This window comes from Cucumis melo, chromosome 3 (assembly GCF_025177605.1).
Source record: "Cucumis melo cultivar AY chromosome 3, USDA_Cmelo_AY_1.0, whole genome shotgun sequence".
Taxonomy (NCBI): domain Eukaryota; kingdom Viridiplantae; phylum Streptophyta; class Magnoliopsida; order Cucurbitales; family Cucurbitaceae; genus Cucumis; species Cucumis melo.
The window spans coordinates 23,062,910-23,083,576 of record NC_066859.1 but is presented as its reverse complement, the minus strand read 5'-3'; the positions used below and the strand labels follow the sequence as shown (position 1 = coordinate 23,083,576).

The 20,667-nt window shown below is 36.6% G+C and overlaps 2 protein-coding genes across 3 annotated transcripts; one reads left to right on the top strand and one right to left on the bottom strand.

Moving 5' to 3' along the window:
- Positions 1-4,291: 4,291 nt before the first annotated feature.
- LOC103496479 (pentatricopeptide repeat-containing protein At3g22670, mitochondrial) lies at positions 4,292-7,472 on the bottom strand. Its single transcript, XM_008458341.3, has 2 exons — positions 7,108-7,472; positions 4,292-6,260 (listed from the first exon to the last, which is right to left on the bottom strand). Exon 2 carries the CDS (start codon positions 6,147-6,149, stop codon positions 4,515-4,517), a length of 1,635 nt encoding a protein of 544 aa, XP_008456563.1. The 5' UTR covers positions 6,150-6,260; positions 7,108-7,472; the 3' UTR covers positions 4,292-4,514.
- Positions 7,473-8,009: 537 nt separating this feature from the next.
- LOC103496480 (probable U3 small nucleolar RNA-associated protein 7) lies at positions 8,010-15,792 on the top strand. 2 transcript variants are annotated; one of them, XM_008458343.3, is made up of 9 exons: positions 8,010-8,344; positions 8,648-8,731; positions 8,891-8,956; positions 9,040-9,129; positions 9,414-9,546; positions 10,145-10,263; positions 13,724-13,791; positions 13,951-13,999; positions 14,440-15,792. In XM_008458343.3, the coding sequence occupies exons 2-9, from the start codon at positions 8,675-8,677 to the stop codon at positions 15,466-15,468; spliced, it is 1,611 nt and encodes a 536-aa protein (XP_008456565.2). In that variant the 5' UTR covers positions 8,010-8,344; positions 8,648-8,674; the 3' UTR covers positions 15,469-15,792. The 2 variants fall into 2 exon arrangements, with proteins under 2 accessions (XP_008456565.2, XP_050938479.1); XM_051082522.1 differs by lacking the exons at positions 8,010-8,344; positions 8,648-8,731 and having other exon boundaries at positions 8,941-8,956; positions 9,372-9,546.
- The last annotated feature ends 4,875 nt before the right edge of the window (positions 15,793-20,667 follow it).

Sequence of the window (20,667 nt, the reverse complement as noted above, 5' to 3'; positions counted from 1 at the left end):
AGAACATGATATTCTTAGAGGAAGTAATGTTTGACATGTCAAACTAGACGTATTTAAAAGGAAGGTTGGTGGACAAAATCTAACATAGAGGGAAAATAAATTTGAGTAACATATAAGATAATCACTATTGATTAAATACAATATCAATGTAAACGTGAGAGGAACCCATTTAAAACACGTCTAAATATGAATTTATCTAAATGTGCAACATAATGGAATTTATTAGTTGTGGCGTCAAAATGTGCAAAATAATGAAATCTATTAGTTGTGGTGGAGATTCGAATACGAGACTACTTAGTTTTCCAGCTATTTTTTTTTTTTTTTTTTTTTTGTTGCTATTCAATTTAAAAAACGCTAAATATGAATGAGTCTATTAAATGTGGACATCTCTATGTATTCGATAGCAATTCCGTAAATAACATGCAACTTTCCGAAAAACTATGCCTTTTCCCCATTTCTCCGTGAGCGCATAGCTTGTGAGTTTGAGTCATGGCAATAGTTTCTTTTCTATGGTAAAAGGTATTTGGTATATCAATTCATTTGAGAATAGTTAATTTTAAGTTTAAGAATCGTATGCTAGAATCGTATGCTAGGTTAGATTGGCCTGCTCCAACCCAATAATAACGCTAAACTATATGATGTCACCCCAAAGCATAAATGAGGTAAATGATAAAGAAATATTTAAAAGAAAAAACTATAATGTCAAAGTAGAGTTATAATCAATTCTCAAACAACATGCTCGTTATTTTTGTCGCATAGTGTTGGTCAAATGTTGAGTTTGTAGCTTATAGGTGATGGGCTAGCAATTGGTATATATATATATATATATTCTGTTTTTCTCCTTAATTTGAATATTTACTTTGGTAATTGTAGATAATTTTTAAACTTTTAATTGGACTATATGCACGATCTATTTATTATCTAATTCAACATTGTCTGATCGACAACATCGACAATGGAGCATTGGAAGTTCAATTAGTTTATATTCGTGTATGATCTTTGTTTCTCCTATTCTTGAACATTCTCCATGAATCTTGAGAGTCTTAAAAGTCAACTACATCCTGAGAATTCTTGTAACGACCCAACTCCTTATACTGAGCCGAAGTCCTTACTAAATGTAAATAACATAATTAATTATAAAGTTTGGCTAAAATGACTAAAGCCTCATAATTTTATTAAAAAAAAAACCAAGTCAGGGTAATGTGCGAAATGTAAACAAATATAAAAATCCTACTCGGGCTCTATCTACTTTTAAAGAAACGAAATAGTAAATAAAGAAAATTAAAAAACTCAAGTACTAAATGTTTAAACGGGGTGTAAAGCGGAAGTAGAAATCCCTATGGCTCGCCACGGTCACTTCTGGTCGCCCGCCAGCTTGCCCTTGCCCTTACCCCTGCCTCTACCTGAAAATGTGACATGGAAAGAGTGAGTATAAAATACTCAGTAAGTGACTCACTACTAGTCCCACTAGGTGCCTGTTAATTTCCTATTAGAGTCCTGAAAATGATACCCAATAACTGGCACGTTCCCGAACACGTGCAACATGCGCTCCCGTAGGAACGAAAATTTGGTCTTCGGTGTCCCGGGGGAGCACCTAGGACATACTGGTCTGTAGCGAACTCGGAGGAAACACTAAGACAATCATGCTGCGAGGATCCCGTCGAATCACTCGAATCATATCTATATCCATGCTAGACTGGCGGTCCCGTCGGACTACGCAATCCTAAATAGGTGGTGATCCCGAATGACACCCACGCAGGTACGACTCTAATAGGCTAAGCTAACAGGTACCCTAACCATAGCATATATATACATAACATCATCATGTAATCATATCAGTTTAATCATCATATCACATCTCATCACAATATCCAAACATAAAGTCATAACCAGTAGTCAACACATTATACCATGTCGTCATAATAAATCACATCAGCAGTCACATCATGCCCTCAATAATTAACATATTGTTATGCAGTCTAGTCCTCAAGTGCATAACTAGGAATGCATGCGGTCTCATGATTCTAGTCGTAGAGCTAGTAGTAGAAATCTCTTACCTGGAGATTTGCTCAACGAGTTCTAACAACAAGAAAATGCGCTTTCCAAGCAGCGAGGTCCTAAATGTTTAATAATGCCAAATTTCATAATTAACTCACCAAACGACCTAAGACCTAAAAATGTAGTTGAGATGACTTACCCTAGGTCGAGGTTGCAACGCTTGGGCCCTTATTGAAGAAATCCAACGCTCCAAAGTCAATTGGTCCAAGATGTTCCTTAAGAGAAATAATTTAATTTAGTTCAAATTAAATTATTTAGGTTAAAATTCAAGTCTTGGCTGGGTATGCTAAAAACCCATTTGACTTACCAAAATAGGTGCAAAGGACCGGAAGAGGCTAGGTGGTTCAAAAGGGGTTTGGCGGCTCGGCTGGAAGAGCAGGGATCGGTTCGACTTGAGGGCAGGTGTCGGCTCGGCTTGCGGCAGAAGGGAGACGTGGCTCGGCTGGAAGTCGGCTCGCGAAGAAGGGCGCGGGCGCGACTTGCGGGTGCACGCGGCGCGGCTTGCACGCGGGCGCGGGGCGGCTGGACACTCGGGTCGGGTGGTGACGCGGAGCGGCTAGATGCGTTCGACCGACGGCGACGCGGAGCAGATCAGTCTTCGCACGGCTGTTCGGGCTTTCGACGACGCGGCGCACGACGTGCGACGATGTGGTTGATCAGGCGGCTGGCGACGACTGGCTTCGTGGCGGCAGCTGGCGGAAGCAGTTGGCTGGCGGCTGGGGAGATGCGGTCGGCTTGGAGGCGCGGCTGCGAGGAAGAGATCGACTCGGGCTGATCTGTTCGAGCTGATCTGCAGCGAACGCCCGACGGCGGTGTCTGCGGAGGGCGGCGACGGTGACTGGCGGCGAGCGGCGACTTAGGTCTAGGGTTTTTCTCTTTGGTGAAGGAGATGGTGCATTAATTGCACATCCCAATACCTAATTTAAATAAAATAAATCCTTTTATTTTATTTTATTTTGCTTTAATTAATTACTTTACTCCCTTTCCCCAAAAATCTCATACTCTCTTTCTTCCATTAAATCCATCAAAATCTCCCTTTTTTAAAAACTCACTTTCAACCAATCACATCAATCCCTTCTCTTCCTTTTTCTTTTTTCAAATAATATATCACCATTATCTTAAACAAAAATCAATTCTCTCTCTCCTCAACCCAAATATATTTATTTACCACAATAATCCTACCATTTATTTTATCCTCCAAATAAAATAAATATAATCCTCAAACTTAGTAAATCACAAAATCAAAACATAATTAATCAAGTCTCCTCGAGTAAGTTCAAAATTTCAACAAACACACTTAAGATAATCAAATAAAAAAAAACTAAATTGTTGGGGCGTTACAATTCTGAAAGTCAAACCCCTCCATTTCTCAATACATTTATGTCAACCTTGCTACTTGCCAAATCGTTACGAAAATGATAGTATCACAAAATATCATAAAATATGAGTTTTGTATTTTATGATACATGAGAATATAAGCCCAACGACTTCATATGATTCAACTATTATTTGTAAAAATAAATCGAACTTAACAAGTTTAAAAGGAAAACACATTTTATTGGAGAAAATCAACCAAATCATGTTATTCATAATTTTGAGGTTAGATCGACAAATTATGTTAATTTTGTTTTCTTCTTGAGACTTTTTAGTGATTTAGTAGTCATCCGCATAAGCTTCTTCAACTAGTTCATCTGGAAAATCATTAGGAACATTATGCTTGGTTATCTAATCCTTCAAAATGAACACGCTCTTTTCTTTCATAGATATCAATTGCTCTGATAGTGCCTTTGATTATATTTATTGACCAGCAAAATGAGACCTTAACCCAAGGCCTTGAAGGAATTCTTTGAGATTGAGCTTCTATTGAATCGGGCAGAAGTTAATATAATCGAGCTAAATTTGAGAGGAAAATTGAGGGTTGACATGAATAAGTAAAATCTCTAAAATCTGTCACAATTAACTAGATGCAATCATGCAATTATAATAGGATCTGAAACATGAAAGAAATAAGCATGGTTCTATTTCTCTTATTCCTTGATGAAAATTATAATTCTACCAATCCATTTTATGGATAATTACTGATAATCAGTAACCACACCCATGACAACTTTAATGATCAGAAACATAAAATAGCTCGTAACTTCCGATGAAACTGGACTAGTTCTCTAATCAAGTGGAAGTTCATAAAGTATCTAACTGATTAATTAAATTGCAATTCAAAGGGAAACCTTAATGACTGAACTTCAGAATTCATTTATGCTGTGCGATTCCAAGTGAGTGAGATAAAAATGAGAATGCAACAAACATTAAAAATGGGTTGCAACAAAACTTTTCAGGAAGAAATTGAATAGTTTTTTCTTCTCACTGTTAAGAAATCAAATTCCTATGTCATCTACCTGAAGGGGATAAATCTTGAATGAACTCACGTTGTAGTTGCTTTAGTAGAGTCTCATTTGTTAACTTGTATCTTGATTTGTTGCACAGGACATCAATTTCTCTACGATTTTCATTTCTTCTAACATACTTTTCCTTTCAAGTTCTTCCTTCAACATCTTGAATGTGGAATCTTTAGGAACCATCCCCTTGGACAGCATCTCCCCAAAGAAAGAGCAAGCTAGATGGAGTTTCCCATTCTCGCACATTCCCCGCACTAGAATCGCGTAAGTCCCAGCTTCAATACTTACATCATTCTTGAACATTTGATCTAACAAAAACTTCAGCATCTTCATTCTCTTCTTTTTACAAAACATCTTCAACAAAGGGTGGTAAGTCTTGAGGTCTGGCTTGCACGAAACCTCCTCCATTTTCCGTAGCAATGTTAGAGCTGTCTCTTCTTGTGAATGCGCACAAGCACAAGATATCAATGTGTTATATGTCAACACATCTGGATTAACCCCCTGCTTTTCCATGTCCTCTACTATCTCCTTAACATCAACGAGCCTACCAGCTTTACCAAGAATGAATATCAGGGAGCTGTAGAATGAACTATCAGGCACACAACCCTCTTTCTTCATCTTCTCGTATACTTTTAGAGCTTCATAAATCTGTTTTGCCTTCCCTAGAGCATGCATTATAATGGTGAAAGTTATTACATTAGGCTTGCATCCCTTATGCTCCATTTGCACCAGGACTTTATCTACATTCCGGAAGTCCTTTTCACGGCAGTGAGCTTCAATAAAAGCAGTGTAGGAGATCACATCAGGTTCAAGTCCACTTTTCTCAACTTCCCCCATAATCTTCCACGCCTCATCTAGCTTCTTAGCTTTGCAGTACCCATGTATTAGAACATTGAAAGAGGCCAAATTGAAAGGTATTGAACACTTCAATTCTTCAAACACATTATGGGCATCTTCAACACTGCCCTCCTTAACTAATGCATCCATCAACACATTCATGGCTGTTGTATCTGTACTAACCCCATATTTCCCTATACTCCGGAAAGCATCGATTGCTTCCTGATGCCTACCAGCCTTCGCAAGCCTCCTTATAACCTTACTCATTGTCTCCAAACTCACACATCCAGCTAAATGATTCATCTCATCCACTAACTCCCACATAAGTCTAAAGTTTTTAGCCTTCCCCAAGATATCAACCATGGAGTTGTAAGATTCAGGTGAATGCCGATAAGGCGTTTGGTCTTTCGCCCACTTGAAAATACCATATGCTCGGATCCAATCATTCTGAAATCTCTTCAGCAGCTGTCCAATCAAATTGTTCGAAACCCTGTAAGCCTTTCCATTCAAAGCTTCTGCAACATTTTCCGGTGATGGGTATCGATTCTCTAGCATTGTACTTATTTTGTCAACTTCGTTATCGCTTGTCTCAACCAATTTCTTTTGAACAACTTTATCGTTGTCTTTGAGTTTTTGAGGTTCAAGCCAATGCGCCAATGGAGGAATAACAAAGACATCGTCCTCAGATTCTGAATGTGTACAGGTTTTAGTATCGAAGAACTTTATCCAGTTCGGAAGGTCAGGGGATTCAGGGACCTGAGTTGATCCAGTAATGGTGCATAGAGGTTTTGCTAAGTAACAAATACGAAAGGATCTCCGCAAGAAAAAAATTGCGCAAATTTTTGATTGTAGTACCATTTTGAAGAACACCGGCTTAATCAAGAACAAATTATATGTGTATGTAAATCATAAGTGAGTTCAATGGAGGCGTGAAAATTTGGAGGGTTGTTTGATGAGTGTTGCCCCTACCTGCATGAGATAAATCAGAAATGTCTTCCCATCACTTAACTAAACTATACCTCTCAGATCTCAGATGGTCTAAACACCCAGGAATTTCATTCGATTCAACACAAAGCAATCCAAAATTGGCAAATAACTCAAAAAAAATTGAATTGGAGGGCAAACCATGAGAAATTTGAGCATAAAGGTAAGCCTTAGGCCAATTCTAGCATTCATGACATCTTAGTGAATGCACAAAGTTGTCAACGGAAGATTAAGAACTTGTTATTTGGAAAAACTGTTCTCGAAGAACATCCAAGTTTTACCAACATGAACACAACTAAGCTACCAACAGGTCAAAAGTCTAAATCCCACTCTCTTATTGTTCAAGCCAAAACGACTTCTAAGTTTTGGGGGACGTAAAATTTTAACATGGCCGCACACTTGAGAACAGTACTCACAATCCACAATCCTATCTGATTGAAGGAACAACTTCGATTCAAGACAACAAGCCCTCTACAATAAGATCATTCCATCAAATTTTCAAAGAGCTCCAAAACGACTGCTACCAAAAGAAAAATGAACCCAGAAACATCTATTTGCAGAATCCCTTCTCCGAAGTTCAATTCTGTAAACTTTACTACCATTTATCTCTCCATAATGGTTTGAAGCCTATAATTGAAATCAGGGTCTAACCAATAATCTTAAACTGCACTGAAAATTTTAAGAAACTCGCAATTCATCTAGAATTTGAATGAAGGGGTGAATAAGAAACAGATAGATTAATTGTATTAGAAAAAATTATTAGAAGAAGCAGAACAAGTGGAAGCCAAAGAAGAAGAAATCGACAAAATTCAGAGAAAAGGAAGCGACTTACCTGGATGAGAGATTCCTTTTCGAAAACCCAGCCTCGTACAAAACCCTTTGCTTCAGCAATAAACCCTCCAACCAAACGTTGGCTTTAGATGATGCCAAGAGTTTTTACCAAAATAACCTCGTCTGCACTTGGGTCAGCCCACTCTGAACTTATTTTCCTTCCTATTTCTCGCATCTTCCATGTACCCACAATCAACATTTACACTACCTGCCTTTCTCTTCTTGTTTGCCATTTTTTCTTCTTGCTTCTCTTTCATGTTCCCAAGTCTCGTAACTTGTAACTTCTCCTTGCTCATTTCAACTTCCAAGTATCTATGGATTCTGGTGACTTGGAATGATGTCTGTGGTGTGACCTAATTTGGTCGCGGTTTGGGAATTAACTTTTAAATTAGGATAAATATTTAGAAAATTGTAAAACTTTGAACAATAAAAGTTTTATGAATACTTTTAAAAATTAGTTAAGGTTGGTTATATGATTTGAAATAATGGTACAAAATGTCTGAAAATCATAAAATATCGGGTTAATACTAGTTAAGATGTAAACGAAAAAGCCGAAATTATAAAATTTAAGATTTACCAGCCAAAATTAAGATAACATTATAAAATTTAAATTTTTAATAAATCTCTACCAAAAATAACTATCTAACGATTTTCAAGCATTAGTTTTCTAAGTAAAAATTTAAGTAGGTTATTTCATTAATATTTTAACTTTAAACTATTTTTCATTTAAAAAATATTTATAAAATATAACAAATTTTTGTATTTAAGCAACAATAGATATCATGGCAAACTAGTGATATACGTAAAACTAAAATTAGTGATATATATAAACAAATATAGAACACGAGTGAACAGTTTGTTTATTTATTAAAAGTGACCGTGCTATCATTATTTGTTTATTTATTTCTTTCTACTCAACAATTAGTGAAAAGAAAAACCCTCAAACTTTTCTTCGTTCCCCCCGCGCACTCCTCTAACCTACGCACGGCAGCCGACCCTGGCCACTGTCCGTCTCCGCCACCACTGTACTGCGCCGCCTCAACAGTCCCGCGCCGCTGCTTTTCACTGTCCGTCTCCGTCACCACTCTACTACGCCGCCTCCGCAGTTCAGCGCCGCTGCCCCCGGCAACGTTTCTACTGATCGGACTAAAGACCCACCATTCTCCTAAACCCTAATCTTAGTTTTTTCTGGCGTCTACCTGAAATATATTTAGTTCTTTCAAACTCCGCTGCCTTAGGTATTGAAGCTTCATGATCATGGAAGATTTGTAGTTTGTTGTTTCTTTCCCTCTCGCATGAAGAATATCAGCGTGGCTTGTCCTCTCTGTTTTTTTTTTCTTTTTTTTTTTTGTTTTTTGGGTTGAGTAGACTAGTTTAGTGTGGTTTCTCTGTTATTTTGCCTTGCTAACAGGATTGATGTGGAAAATATTTCTCATACCTTGTTGGATTTTCGATTCATGATAATTATAATTTGAGTGTTGGTGAAACTTGAAGTAATCCATTGCTTTGGACATGTTATTCATTTACCTAAATTCGTGCAGTTCTTGAAGACGTTATAACCTAGCTAAATGGAGAAGGAACTAGGGAATGTGGTTGCTGAAAGGATTCTTCCTCCGACTGAACAGGTCCTTTACATACTTTTTGTATTTTCTGTAAGTTGTATATATTTGGTAATGTGCGTCTTATGCAACTTAAACTTGGTTGGAATGTGAATTCTAAGTTGTTGAATGACAATTGGATTCACTAATCTGTATGTCATTCATATATCACATATTGTTGCGCAGGAGATATCAAATGAGATAGATGTGAAAGTTAAAAAATATATGCGTGGAGAAGGTGCTAATCTAGAGGTATGAATATGACCTATGGGCTTATTCATTTACGTTTTTCTATTTGTATTTTCTTTTTCCCCTAGCCAAATGTTCCTTTCCAGGTTCTGAAAGATAAAAAGTTGAAGGGTCAACTTTCTGTTATAGAAGATCTATATGGGAAATCTGCTAAAGCTGCTGCAAAGGTCGAAAAGGTAGATTCTCAATTCTCCAAATCTTTTAAATTGCATGTTTGCTTCCTAAGCTTTTAATAGTTTCTTGTAAACGTAGACTAATCATTTCTCCCTAGTTTCCGTATAAGAAACGTGAAATTTACCAATAGAGTAAAAGGAATTCAAATGTAGGTAAATTTGTGTCTATCAAATGAGTTGAAAGTTTTTATTTAATGATACAAGATTTCCTTTCCCTAGTTTAATTCGAGTTCTTGGCATTACAGGCACATTTTTTCCCTTGATTTTTAACTTTAATTTTATCTTAGTGGCTTATGCCAAGTGAGGGAGGCTACTTGGAGACTGAAGGATTAGAGAAGACATGGAGAATCAAACAGGAAACAATTTCTCACGAAGTAGATATCTTAAGTAGAAGAAATCAACACGATATTATTTTACCAGGTTTCTCTTTTAGCTATTATGTATTCTTTTTTCATACTTCGTGATACCATTTCCCTTGAAATCATTGTTATGAAATTTTTATATATGTTCCTTTTGTTTGCTTGGATTGTTTCTTCTCATAATTGGCTGCTGACTTCTCTCGCATGGCAACACGTTTACGCTTCATAACATTGTAATTTTTGGCTTTGTTTCTGTTGTAAGCACGTGGTTTTGATCATATGTAGAATTTCTTTCAATTTTCTGGACTTGGTGGGATTTTTAACTACTACATCGAAATGTACCCTTTCTTGAGATTTATGTAACAGGACTTCTCCGCCATGGCTTATCTTTCTTTTTGTATTTCCTTTCTAAGGAAATGTCTTTTCTTATCCAAGAAAAACTTCAATATTTTCTCATACATTCAGTCATTTCCCCAAAATACACATCTTCACTTTTGTACTCCTTTAGTTTGTGCTTACCTCTCCTCTCTCTCTCTCTCTCTAATTTTAATTCATTTGTTCTATACAATTAGTTTCTTTAATATTTATAAGGTGAAGTTTTATTCATAATTTGTCTTAAATTTCAGCATTAATTTTTATTATTCAATTTATATGTGCAGCTCTCGGACCATATTCTATTGACTATACTTCAAACGGTAGATATATGGCCATTGCTGGACGTAAGGGTCACCTGGCCCTTGTAGACATGAAGGATCTCAATTTAATTAAAGAGTTTCAGGTAATTGATTATATTCCCTATAAGATCATGATCAACTCAATTTGGTATATACTAGGGGTGGAAACGGTTCAGTTTGGTTTGGTGGTGAAACCAAATCAAACCAATTTTTTTAAAAAACTTATATATGAAACTGAACCGAATTTATAGTTTGGAATCAAAACAAATCAAACCACATAATTCAGCATAAATACAGTTCTGTTTGGGTTGAAATTTGGTTTTGCTTTAACACTCTTATCACATACCATTGCTACAACACAAGGTTAGAAGAACAAACAAAAACAACTTGATATGAAAAAAAGTGAAGAAGAAGAATATTGTATCAAGAAAAATAGAGGAAGAAAGCAAAAGGGTAGGTGAAAATGGAATAGAGAAATAGAGATATGGAAATGGAAAGCAGAAGGAAGAAGAGATTGAGGTGGAAGAAGAAGAAAAGAGGGGAAAAATGAATTTGAAGAAGAATCTGTGAAATGTGATTTTGTATTTTGATGGCATGCAAAGAAAAATGGACGATTTCAAATTAAACCCTGAAATTTTGATTTCTTCTCCTTGTTCTCCTTTTTTGAAGAAACCCTTTGGGAATATTGTTTTTGTTCTTTATTTCTGGTTTTTGTTCCACTAGGTATGAGGTATTTCCGTCCATTTTTCAGGGGAAGGGGTAGTTGAAACTTTCTATTGTTTTTCTTCTTCTCCGATTTGCTCTGGTTTTGGAGAAAAGTGGGTTAAAAATGGAGAACAACAAGAACAAGAACTAGTAAAACAACAAGAAGAATGGTTTTTTTATTTTGTTTTACCCAACAACGCACACACTTTCGTTCTTCATATGGGAGGCCCTAGAACACGTAATTTATCGTCTGATTTGCATCCCCATACCCATCACCGCTTGTTATTTTCCTACTCTAAGCGTACCTAACCCTTCTCCCAAAAAACTGAAGAAGAAGAAACACGAAATGAGTTGAACAAGATGAAAGATATCAGTAATCCCTTTAAAAAATCCCACTGATTGAAGCAAATTGTGAGAGGAAGACAAAGCAAATCATGAGAGAGGGAGATGAATCTATGGTTGTTGAATGGTGGAGCTTCTGAAGGATGAGAGGTGGATGGAGATGTGAGGTTGAGACCTGAGAGGGATTGAAGATGTAAAGGTTGAGTTGAGAGGGAGTGCTAGAGAGGTGAGAGATGATAAGTTGGGTGACGGCAAAGGAAAGAAACTGACCCTAAACTTTAAAATATACACACAAGCGGTTCAATTCGGTTTTAAATGGGGTTTTTGAAATTGAAATGTTTGGTTTCAAAATTCTATAAAACTTAACCGAACTACATTTTCGGTGTTAGTGAAAACTTGGGTCGGTTTTTATTAATGGTTCGATTTTTGCTGTTTTGATGCCCCCTAGTACACACACATATTTTAAAATAGAGACTTTCCTCAATGCTATTATGCTAGAATAAGAAGTGAATGGAAAATTTCTTTAGACTAATATGGTACACATGGAATGACATACAAGATGCAATACATGTATTTAGTTAGAGTTTCAGATATTTGATGATAATCCTTATAAGATCATGATCAATTTAATATGGCATAATTTTTTTAAAGAATTTTTAAAAAGAGACTTTCCTCAATGCTATAATAAGACGTGAATAAAAAATTTCTTAGACCCGTATGGTATATGTTGATGCCAAAAAAATGAATCACTCATAAATTTGTTTTATGGAGAATTGTCTAAGTGCCTGCTAAATGAAAGAGATTTTAAGCTTCAATGTGGTGTCTAGCCATACACGCCAATGCTTAAGTTAGTCTTGTATTTCTGAGTCACTAGACAATTGAAAAATAGTAGGGTATTTTCAACGTTGAACAATTAGCCTCCGACATCATCATTAATGATAGCTCATCAGATTATGAACTTGGAATTTTCGCCAATGGACTATTTGGACGGAATTTCTAGTTTATGTAAACCTTGCTCCTAGCCACATTGTCCCCAACGGATGGAGCTCTATCCTTGGGTGCTACATTTTGCAAAATCCAAGCTAAAGACTGTTCAAAACTTCATGTTTTCACACTATTCAAGAAGTACCATGTTGGTCAACCAAACATTTTATGTTTGTCTTCATTACCTATATGAGCTTTTTGTGACGACATCTTCCTCAGACAAGGATTGTCAGCTTGACTGGCTCTTTGTTAGTGGTGACTGACTTGGATCAATGTTGAGTTGGTGCGCCATCACTTGTGGGATTCCCGACATAGCACCCACCAACCATGCAAACATGTCAACGTTATTTTGGAAAGCTATGAGGTGTTCTCTTCATTGGGGCTCAAGGCTTACACTTCCAAAGAATTTGAAGTCATAGGAGTGTGGTGGTGAGAAGGTGCTAGGTCGTTGATTGGAACTAGTATATTATTCCGTCGAGATAGTCCATTGTTGGAAATTTCAAACTCAAAATCTGATGAGCTATCATTACTGATGGTGTTGGAGGCTGAATTGTTGAACATGGGAACAAGAAAGAGAGGCTGACAATACCCTATTATTTTTCTATTGTCTCTACTCAAAAACACAAAATTGACTAGAGCGTCGAAGTGTGCGTGGCTAGACACCACACCGAAGCTTAACCTCTCTTTCCTTTTGTAGGCACTTGGACAATTATTTTCCGTAAAACAAATTTAAGGTTGATCTATTTTCGGCATCAAAGATATACAAACACGGAATATGACATACAAGCTGCAATGCATGTACAGTTCAAAGCAAAAAGGATTTCTAATTTGGTAAAATAACCTGTTGAGATACCCAGGTGCCCTTCCTCCTTCTTGATCTATAGTTCTTGCTCACTGTATAATTCTCTTGTACTATGAGCTTTTCTCTCATTGTTATCATATTAATATTAATAAAGTGGTTCTCCTTTTCAAGAATTTTTTTTGGTAAAATAACACAACACGGAATGACTGTATATCACAGTGGAACTGTTTTATATAATCTTCATGGCATGGCAATCCTTGCCCTTTTGTAATTCTATTTGATCAACAAAATCTTTTCCGATGTTTCTGTAAATAAACTCTTAAATATTTAGTTTTTACATTAATCACATGCCAAATTCTCCACGAAGTCGTTATTTACAATGCACATCAATGCTTGTTTGCCCCAGTTAATATTATTCTAGAAGATCCGTTAGGTTGAGTTTATTGTTCTTGCTCACATTTTAGGGGATGTTTGGTAAGTGTGAATTTAACCCAGATTTCTAGGAATCATAGGACTGTTGGAATGCATGTTGAAGTGAGGGTGGAACAAACATGAAATCGTAAAAAGTGCAAACAATGGAAAATAGAGTTTAATTGAAAACTGCAAGAGCAAAATGAGTTTAACATTACAATTCGGGCTCAAAACGCTCAATCCAAACATGAAATATTTTATTACATTATAATGCATTCCTATCCAATTACAGGTTTCCAATTACCCCTTACTGTTTTCAGGTTAAGGAAACTGTTCGTGATGTGGTCTTTTTGCACAATGAGCTGTTCTTTGCTGCTGCACAAAAAAAGTACGAAACTCTCATCTGTTTTGATTGATGATTGTCCTCATGCATATTATACGGGGTATCGTGCATTGCTTAGATTATGTAATTTCACACTATTCACAGCTGAAATGTTTTGTATAACGAAAAAAAGATAATATTATTGAAAATATTGAAATTTAACAGGTATCCTTATATTTATAATCGGGAGGGCACAGAGCTTCACTGTCTCAAGGTTGGTATATCCTACTACTGTCATATTTCTCTATTTCTCATTCTGACCTTTGTTCACAGTTTTCCCTCATTTGAGTGTAGTTTATATTAAATGTCATCTTGATGCCGTTTACTTAAACTTCAATAAATTCATGGCAAATTCTCCAAATGCGAATGGATCTGAGTTTATGTCGTTTTTGAGTTTCACTTAGATTGTGTTTGTTTCACTTGAGCTTGTGTAAAATGATAGTGTGCTCAAAGAGAGATCAGTGTGCATATAGCATGACCTTTGGTAATTAGTTGGATCTTCTTTTAACTCATTGAGTTATAATGGAATCATAAGCATTTCAATTCTTCAAGCGTAAATGTTCAAACAGTTGGTGCTCACATTTTGTTCATTCTCTGAAGTACACTTTATCATGTATAAATTGAACTGACCAAATTCTAAAAAACTTATATTAGGAGCACGGATCTGTCTTGAGGCTTCAATTTCTGAAGAATCACTTCCTTTTGGTATCCATAAACAAGTTTGGACAGCTTCACTATCAAGATGTAACAACTGGTAGCATGGTTGGTTCCTTTCGCACTGGACTAGGCCGTACCGATGTGATGCAGGTAAACCCATTCAACGGAGTTATAGCAACCGGTCATTCAGGTGGTTCGGTCGCTATGTGGAAACCTACGAGCTCTGCTCCTCTTGTAAAGATGCTTTGTCATCCAGGGCCTGTATCAGCTCTAGCGTTCCACCCAAATGGCCATCTCATGGCTACATCTGGTGCCGAGAGGAAAATTAAGCTATGGGACTTGAGGAAGTTTGAGGTCCTTCAGACTCTTCCTGGGCATGCTAAGACCTTAGATTTCAGTCAGAAAGGGTTACTTGCTTATGGAACTGGGTCATTTGTACAGGTACTAGGTGATTTATCGGGAGCTCAGAGTTACACTAGGTATATGGCTCACTCAATGGCGAAAGGTTACCAAATAGGAAAGGTTTTGTTTCGGCCTTATGAAGATGTTTTAGGTATAGGCCACTCGATGGGTTGGTCGAGTATCCTCATTCCAGGATCTGGTGAACCCAACTTCGATACTTGGGTAGCTAACCCATTTGAAACATCGAAACAACGGAGAGAAAAGGAGGTTCGGTCTCTCCTCGATAAGCTTCCTCCTGAGACAATTTCACTCAACCCCTCAAAAATTGGTACCCTCGTGGCAGTAAAGAAGAAGGAGAAAAAGACGAAGAAAGAAAGAGATGCTGAAGAGGAGGCTGCAGTTGATGCTGCAAAGGGCATTACCATGAAGAAGAAAACCAAGGGAAGGAATAAGCCAACCAAGAGAGAAAAGAAGAAACATGAAATTATTGAGAAGGCCAAACGACCTTTCCTTCATGAACAGATAAAGGAAGAAGAATTGTCTCGAAAGAGGTCGAGGTTGAGCGAGGAAGTTGAACTTCCCAAGTCTTTGCAGAGGTTTGCTCATAAGAAAACTGTGACATGATTGAAACTTTTAGTCATGTTACATTATTCATAATTTTGTAGTCTATTAGATTAATCATTCAGCATTCTTCATAAATTTTGTTTAATATTGTTTGTTTTCATTGAGAAAGGAAAGAAAAATGTGGCCAAGAAGAATCTGATTTCCTTCTTCCAACATGCTTCAGGTATGTACTTAGTAGTGTTTGCTTGCTTCAAACACAAACATGCATGCACACATTGATTTAGTGGTGCATTTGTGGTCGGAGATTTTTATTTCAATTTCGTAGTAGATAAATATATATTTGCCCTCAAATTGGAGGGTATATGGTGTATGATATTTTTTTAATGTCTTATATTTGTACTCGGGATCTTTTGTTCTCGGAAACATACAAATGTTAAGTTGAATTAAACGCATGTTGGCTAGTGTACGTTTTACAGTTTTTATAATCCAAATTCGGAATTTCACTCTTATTGATAACCTTTTATTGCTCACTTCCACCATTGAGTTTCCTTGTGTTGTCATCTATTTTTTTTCCTTTTTGACGTTTAAAAAATTCAGGCCAAATTTGTAGGTATGTAATCATTTAGTTTTTAAAAATTAAGTATATAAATATTATTTTAATCTTATCATCATGAGTTAGGTCTTGTGTAAAAAATGGTGACATATCTTAATAACTCAGAGGTCATGGTTTCAACATAAGGTGGGTCTTCTACACAAGTTTTCTTGACATCCTAATGTTACATGATTAGGTGGATCAAAATAAAATGAGTAATTTTCATTTCTAAATTTTACCTACAATCTATTTTTCAATATTTTAAAATTCTAAGATAATATTTGACAATTAAAATGAGTAATTTTTAAAATATTTGTTTTTATTTTTAAAATTTGACATAGAATTTAATTCTCACGATGGAGATTAATGTATGGAATGAGAAAATAGGTTTGATCATCAAAATGGTTATTAAATGGGTCAAACAATTTTCATTTGGATCATTCACAATATCTCAAGAAATTAGGCAGGTGCTTTTAGAAACTGATGTTAGTATCATGTGCTCATTCCATTTCCACATTTTAGCCTTTTCTTCTTTCATATTAATGTGTTTTATGTTATTTTCTGATTTAAAAGATTAATATTCATTAGCTAACGTTAAATTATATAGTATTTTTCTTCTTAATATTATGTTTCTTTTATCACTGATAATTTTGTTTATATATTATTAAAAGTTTGTCACTATACGATTTGTTACAAAGAGCTTTCGAGGGTAAATGCTATTGTACGTACTGTTTACTGCTTACGGTATTATGAATTTGAAGTTCATTTCTACAAGTTTGAATGTTTATTTTCTCAATTTAAAATTTAAAGATATTATCGCAATTTAAAATTTACTCTAAGCTCACGAATGTAGTAATAGAGTTGTAATACTTATATTCTATACAAGTATCCAATGTTTTCCATATCGTATTCAATTTGGATGGACTAAGGTATTTTTCTTAAAATAGTTATTTTCATTTAAACTGTATTGATAAAAAAAAAAAGAGTTTAAAATAAAGTTTGCCTGATGGAAGCTTACATTTAAATGATTAATTAGAACACTTTGAAACAGGTGCTATCTCCTCACCGGAGTAGCAATGTTTCAAGTTCATGCAAGTATTTTTCTTTCTTTCTTTATTTTTTAAATTTGCAAGAGTTAAAAAAAATACCATGTCGAATTTTCCATCTATATTTAAAAAGTATCTTCGAAGTAAAATATTTTTGGATTTTTAATCAGAATTATGATTTAAAAACTGTTTGGATATGACCTATGACGATTTGATGAGGAATATCAATGGATGACGGAGAGTTGTCCCAAAAGCCTAACTGATCCATTTGTTGCTTGAAAAGATGATCATGTCACATTCAAACTCGAGATTCAAGGTGTAAGTAACTTTCTTGTAGACCTACCGGTAGGAGCAGGGCCTTAGCATCCTAATTTATTGACTTTCATCTTTTAAGAAAGTCTGATGCTTTACTCATCAATCGTTCGTGCTTACTTTTCATTATAGGGGAGAATGATGAGATGATATTGGTTCAGGATCCCAGAAAAATCCAAGATGAGAAAGACAGAAAGATTCCTACCTTCCATTATAAAAAAGATAAGTAATTCAAGATTAGTCTCGGTTCAGTGGGGGCCCAGGCATAGTTAGTGAGACTGGGAATTAGGAAGTATATTTATTCTTAAGTCGAGGCTCAAAGAATTTGAGAAGGATTTCCCCACCTAACCTTGGGTGCTTTTAACATTCAGCTCTGGAAGAGTTCTAAAAAGGGAAGGTTATCAGAAAGGAGCCCTTGAATTAATAGTAGGGTGAAGGAAGTCGAGATTAGGCTCTGAAAGGGGAAGGAGAGAGAGAGAGAGAAGTCAGTTCTTGAAGGTACCATAATAGAGAGGCATGCTTGTGCACACGCTAAACTTCATGAGGCGGACACGTAGAGACATGAAGAAGAAGAATGTGTCCTAATTTGATGAAGAGGCGGAGGTCCGCAACTGGCTGAGAAGTCAATTTCCTTCACTTTCTGAAATCAGAAAAGCCCACGTAGCGGTTGAGGAAGATGTAATGGCAGCCGAAGAAGTGGAAAGATCTTGAAGACAGAGTTGAGGATCTCGACGATAAGAGGTTATGGAATAGCGAGACGGAGAGGATATGACACATCCTCTCCCGAATTACTTGCTAGCTTAGACTGAAAGACGGTGTGAAGCCGACCAATATCGCTCTCCTCTAACGATATCTGTTGACTCTGCTGAACTCTTGAACATGATAAACTTGTTGATCCAGTATATAAACTATTATACATGCAATGCAACATAGCGGAACCTAGAATAATCATATACATATATGAAGTGCAACCTGGAAATAATTGATTTAGCAAGTAAACCTTAATGGAGACACATTAACAAAAAAATAAGCAACAAAGGTTTACAAAACCGCAACTCTTAGAGCTTACACCAACTGTAGAGTATCTATATCGTACAAAAACATATACAACATAACACAACAGACTCTATGTACAACTCTAACCACGTACTGGCAATCGATATTGGAGCTTTAGTAGACTAGGACAGTCTATCAGGCATCGGGAGCTCAATCTCTACCTGGAAAGTGGAAAAAATATTTTGGAAGGATAAGCTATAAAGCTTAGTGAGTGACTCAGTTTCAAACTATAAATTTAAAGATAAGAACACGTAAAAACTCAGAATTCATGCAGAAGAGAACTGAAACTAAAATTCTTTGAACCTAAAAACTTTGCTAAAACCCGTCCGAAGGACTCGGAAAGAGTTTGATTCTTTACCGCTCCGAAGGAGTTGTTCTCTTCGTCTTTATCCATATGAAATTGACAGTTTCTATACTTTGATTATCTAAAATACATAATGACTGATTTTTCATTTTTTATTTTTTCTCAAATTCTTCTCAGTTTGAAGGACTCGTTTTCTCTTATTTTCTTCTCCACAAACTCTTTGCGCCTCTCATTCTTAGTCGAGATTCTTCGCACCTTTCAGTTGAGCCCTTGTTCATTGACTTCTTTTTTAGCCTTCTACGTCTGAAATCTACCATAATATTCCAAAAGACTACTCCTCTAGATTTGAGAGTCCTTCGGCTTCAGCCTCCTAATTACAAGGTGGACGTTCTAATTGAGTTTGCATGCATTTAAAGCATAAACTTAGACTATGGACTATTATAGATACTTATTCTGACCCAAACCCGCTTCCTCGGTCTCAACTGAGTGAAGTAAGATAGTGATTATCTAACCTTCCTCGATCGAGAATCCTCTTGAGGTTTTCACGAATACGAATCGGGTCGGTCAATCCTTCTCCCCTAGAATCCAAAGATAAATACTGGGTTCCTCGACCTCGTCTTGAGTCCCTCTTTGACTTTCATTGATGACATCCTTGTCTTTTCCTTCGAGAGATGGAAGAAAGGAAGACAAGGGTTGCATAGATAAATAATGTGTCTGAGCTTCGAGTAATATCATATATAAGACATCGGGTGACACGAGGAGAGGCATGAGAGCGCATTCCCTATTGATCAAATTCCGCTACTAGGTCGATCCCATGGGGAATTTAGCTGAAATACTTGAAAAGAAGGAAGTGGGAAGGAAGCTAACCTCTCTCTTCCTACGAGGCGGTATTTTCCCCCATGAGACCATAAAGAACCATCTAAGTTCAAGGAGACTGAAGACTATGATAGCTGCTTATGCGTATTATCCTTCGTCATCCATGGGTAGTCTTTCTTGAGAGTAGTTTTTCCCATAACTAATTATTTACCTACCGCATAGTGGGGGACAGTCGAATCAATATGCATTTCATCTTCTATACAATCTTTCTAAGAATGGAAGCAGGGCACAAGAATTTCTACGATGGCTTCAAGGCCTTTGAGTCTACTTCTTTCTTGAATTTCATTCCATTTCTAATAGGATTTCCTCATCATGAGAGAATGAATTTATTTATTTTCCCAAAAGACCATTATTGGTACGAGGAATCGACCGCCCGAAATCGTGCGAACTATGAGTGATATGGAGCGAGCATATGTAATTGATTGAGACTAAGTGTGATCGATTGGTTTTATTCAATTCTTCTTGTTGACACCTATAAGGACAAGGAAAGAAAAGTCAGTCTCTCTTTCTAGGGTCAGGGAAGTACCGCGTAGTGGGTCACAAGGTGTCTTGTACTTAACCCTCTTTTCGAGAAGGTGAGATAAGCTGCGAGAGTGAACTTCATAGAGGAGAGCTCAGCCATCCACAAAGGCAGAGGGTGGAAGGAAGAAAAGAAAGAGAATTTCGTCTTTTTGGCTGAGAAATTATGAAGGTGAGATTGGCTTATTTCCTTATTTCACGGGATATAAGGGGCCAATGAATTCTTAGGCTTTAAATCGCATCTCTCTTCTTACTGATTCATCCGCCAAGCAGAGTCTCATTCCCTTCTGCTTCAACCACTACGTGGGCTTCCCCTTCTACCTGCTTATTTCACTGGGGCTTCTAATATCTGTGATTTACTTAAGAATAAAATGAAGAAAGAACTACTTCTCCAATGGACGAACTCAGACGAAGAATAGTGCACTCTTGGTCTCGAGTATCGAAACCTGCTACATGGGCTAATGTGAATGAAAAGAAGAAAGCCGTCCCTCTTCTTATGGTCGAGCTACTTTCGTCTCTCCGAAGGAGTCAATCAATTATATATTAACCTGTGG

Bases quoted from the DNA above. Each gene is read 5' to 3' on its own strand.
- LOC103496479 (XM_008458341.3), bottom strand. From the start codon at position 6,149: ATGGTACTACAATCAAAAATTTGCGCAATTTTTTTCTTGCGGAGATCC.
- LOC103496480 (XM_008458343.3), top strand. From the start codon at position 8,675: ATGGAGAAGGAACTAGGGAATGTGGTTGCTGAAAGGATTCTTCCTCCG. The intron at 9,547-10,144 runs GTTTCTCTTTTA...TTATATGTGCAG, and splicing joins ACACGATATTATTTTACCAG to CTCTCGGACCATATTCTATT. The intron at 14,000-14,439 runs GTTGGTATATCC...AACTTATATTAG, and splicing joins CAGAGCTTCACTGTCTCAAG to GAGCACGGATCTGTCTTGAG.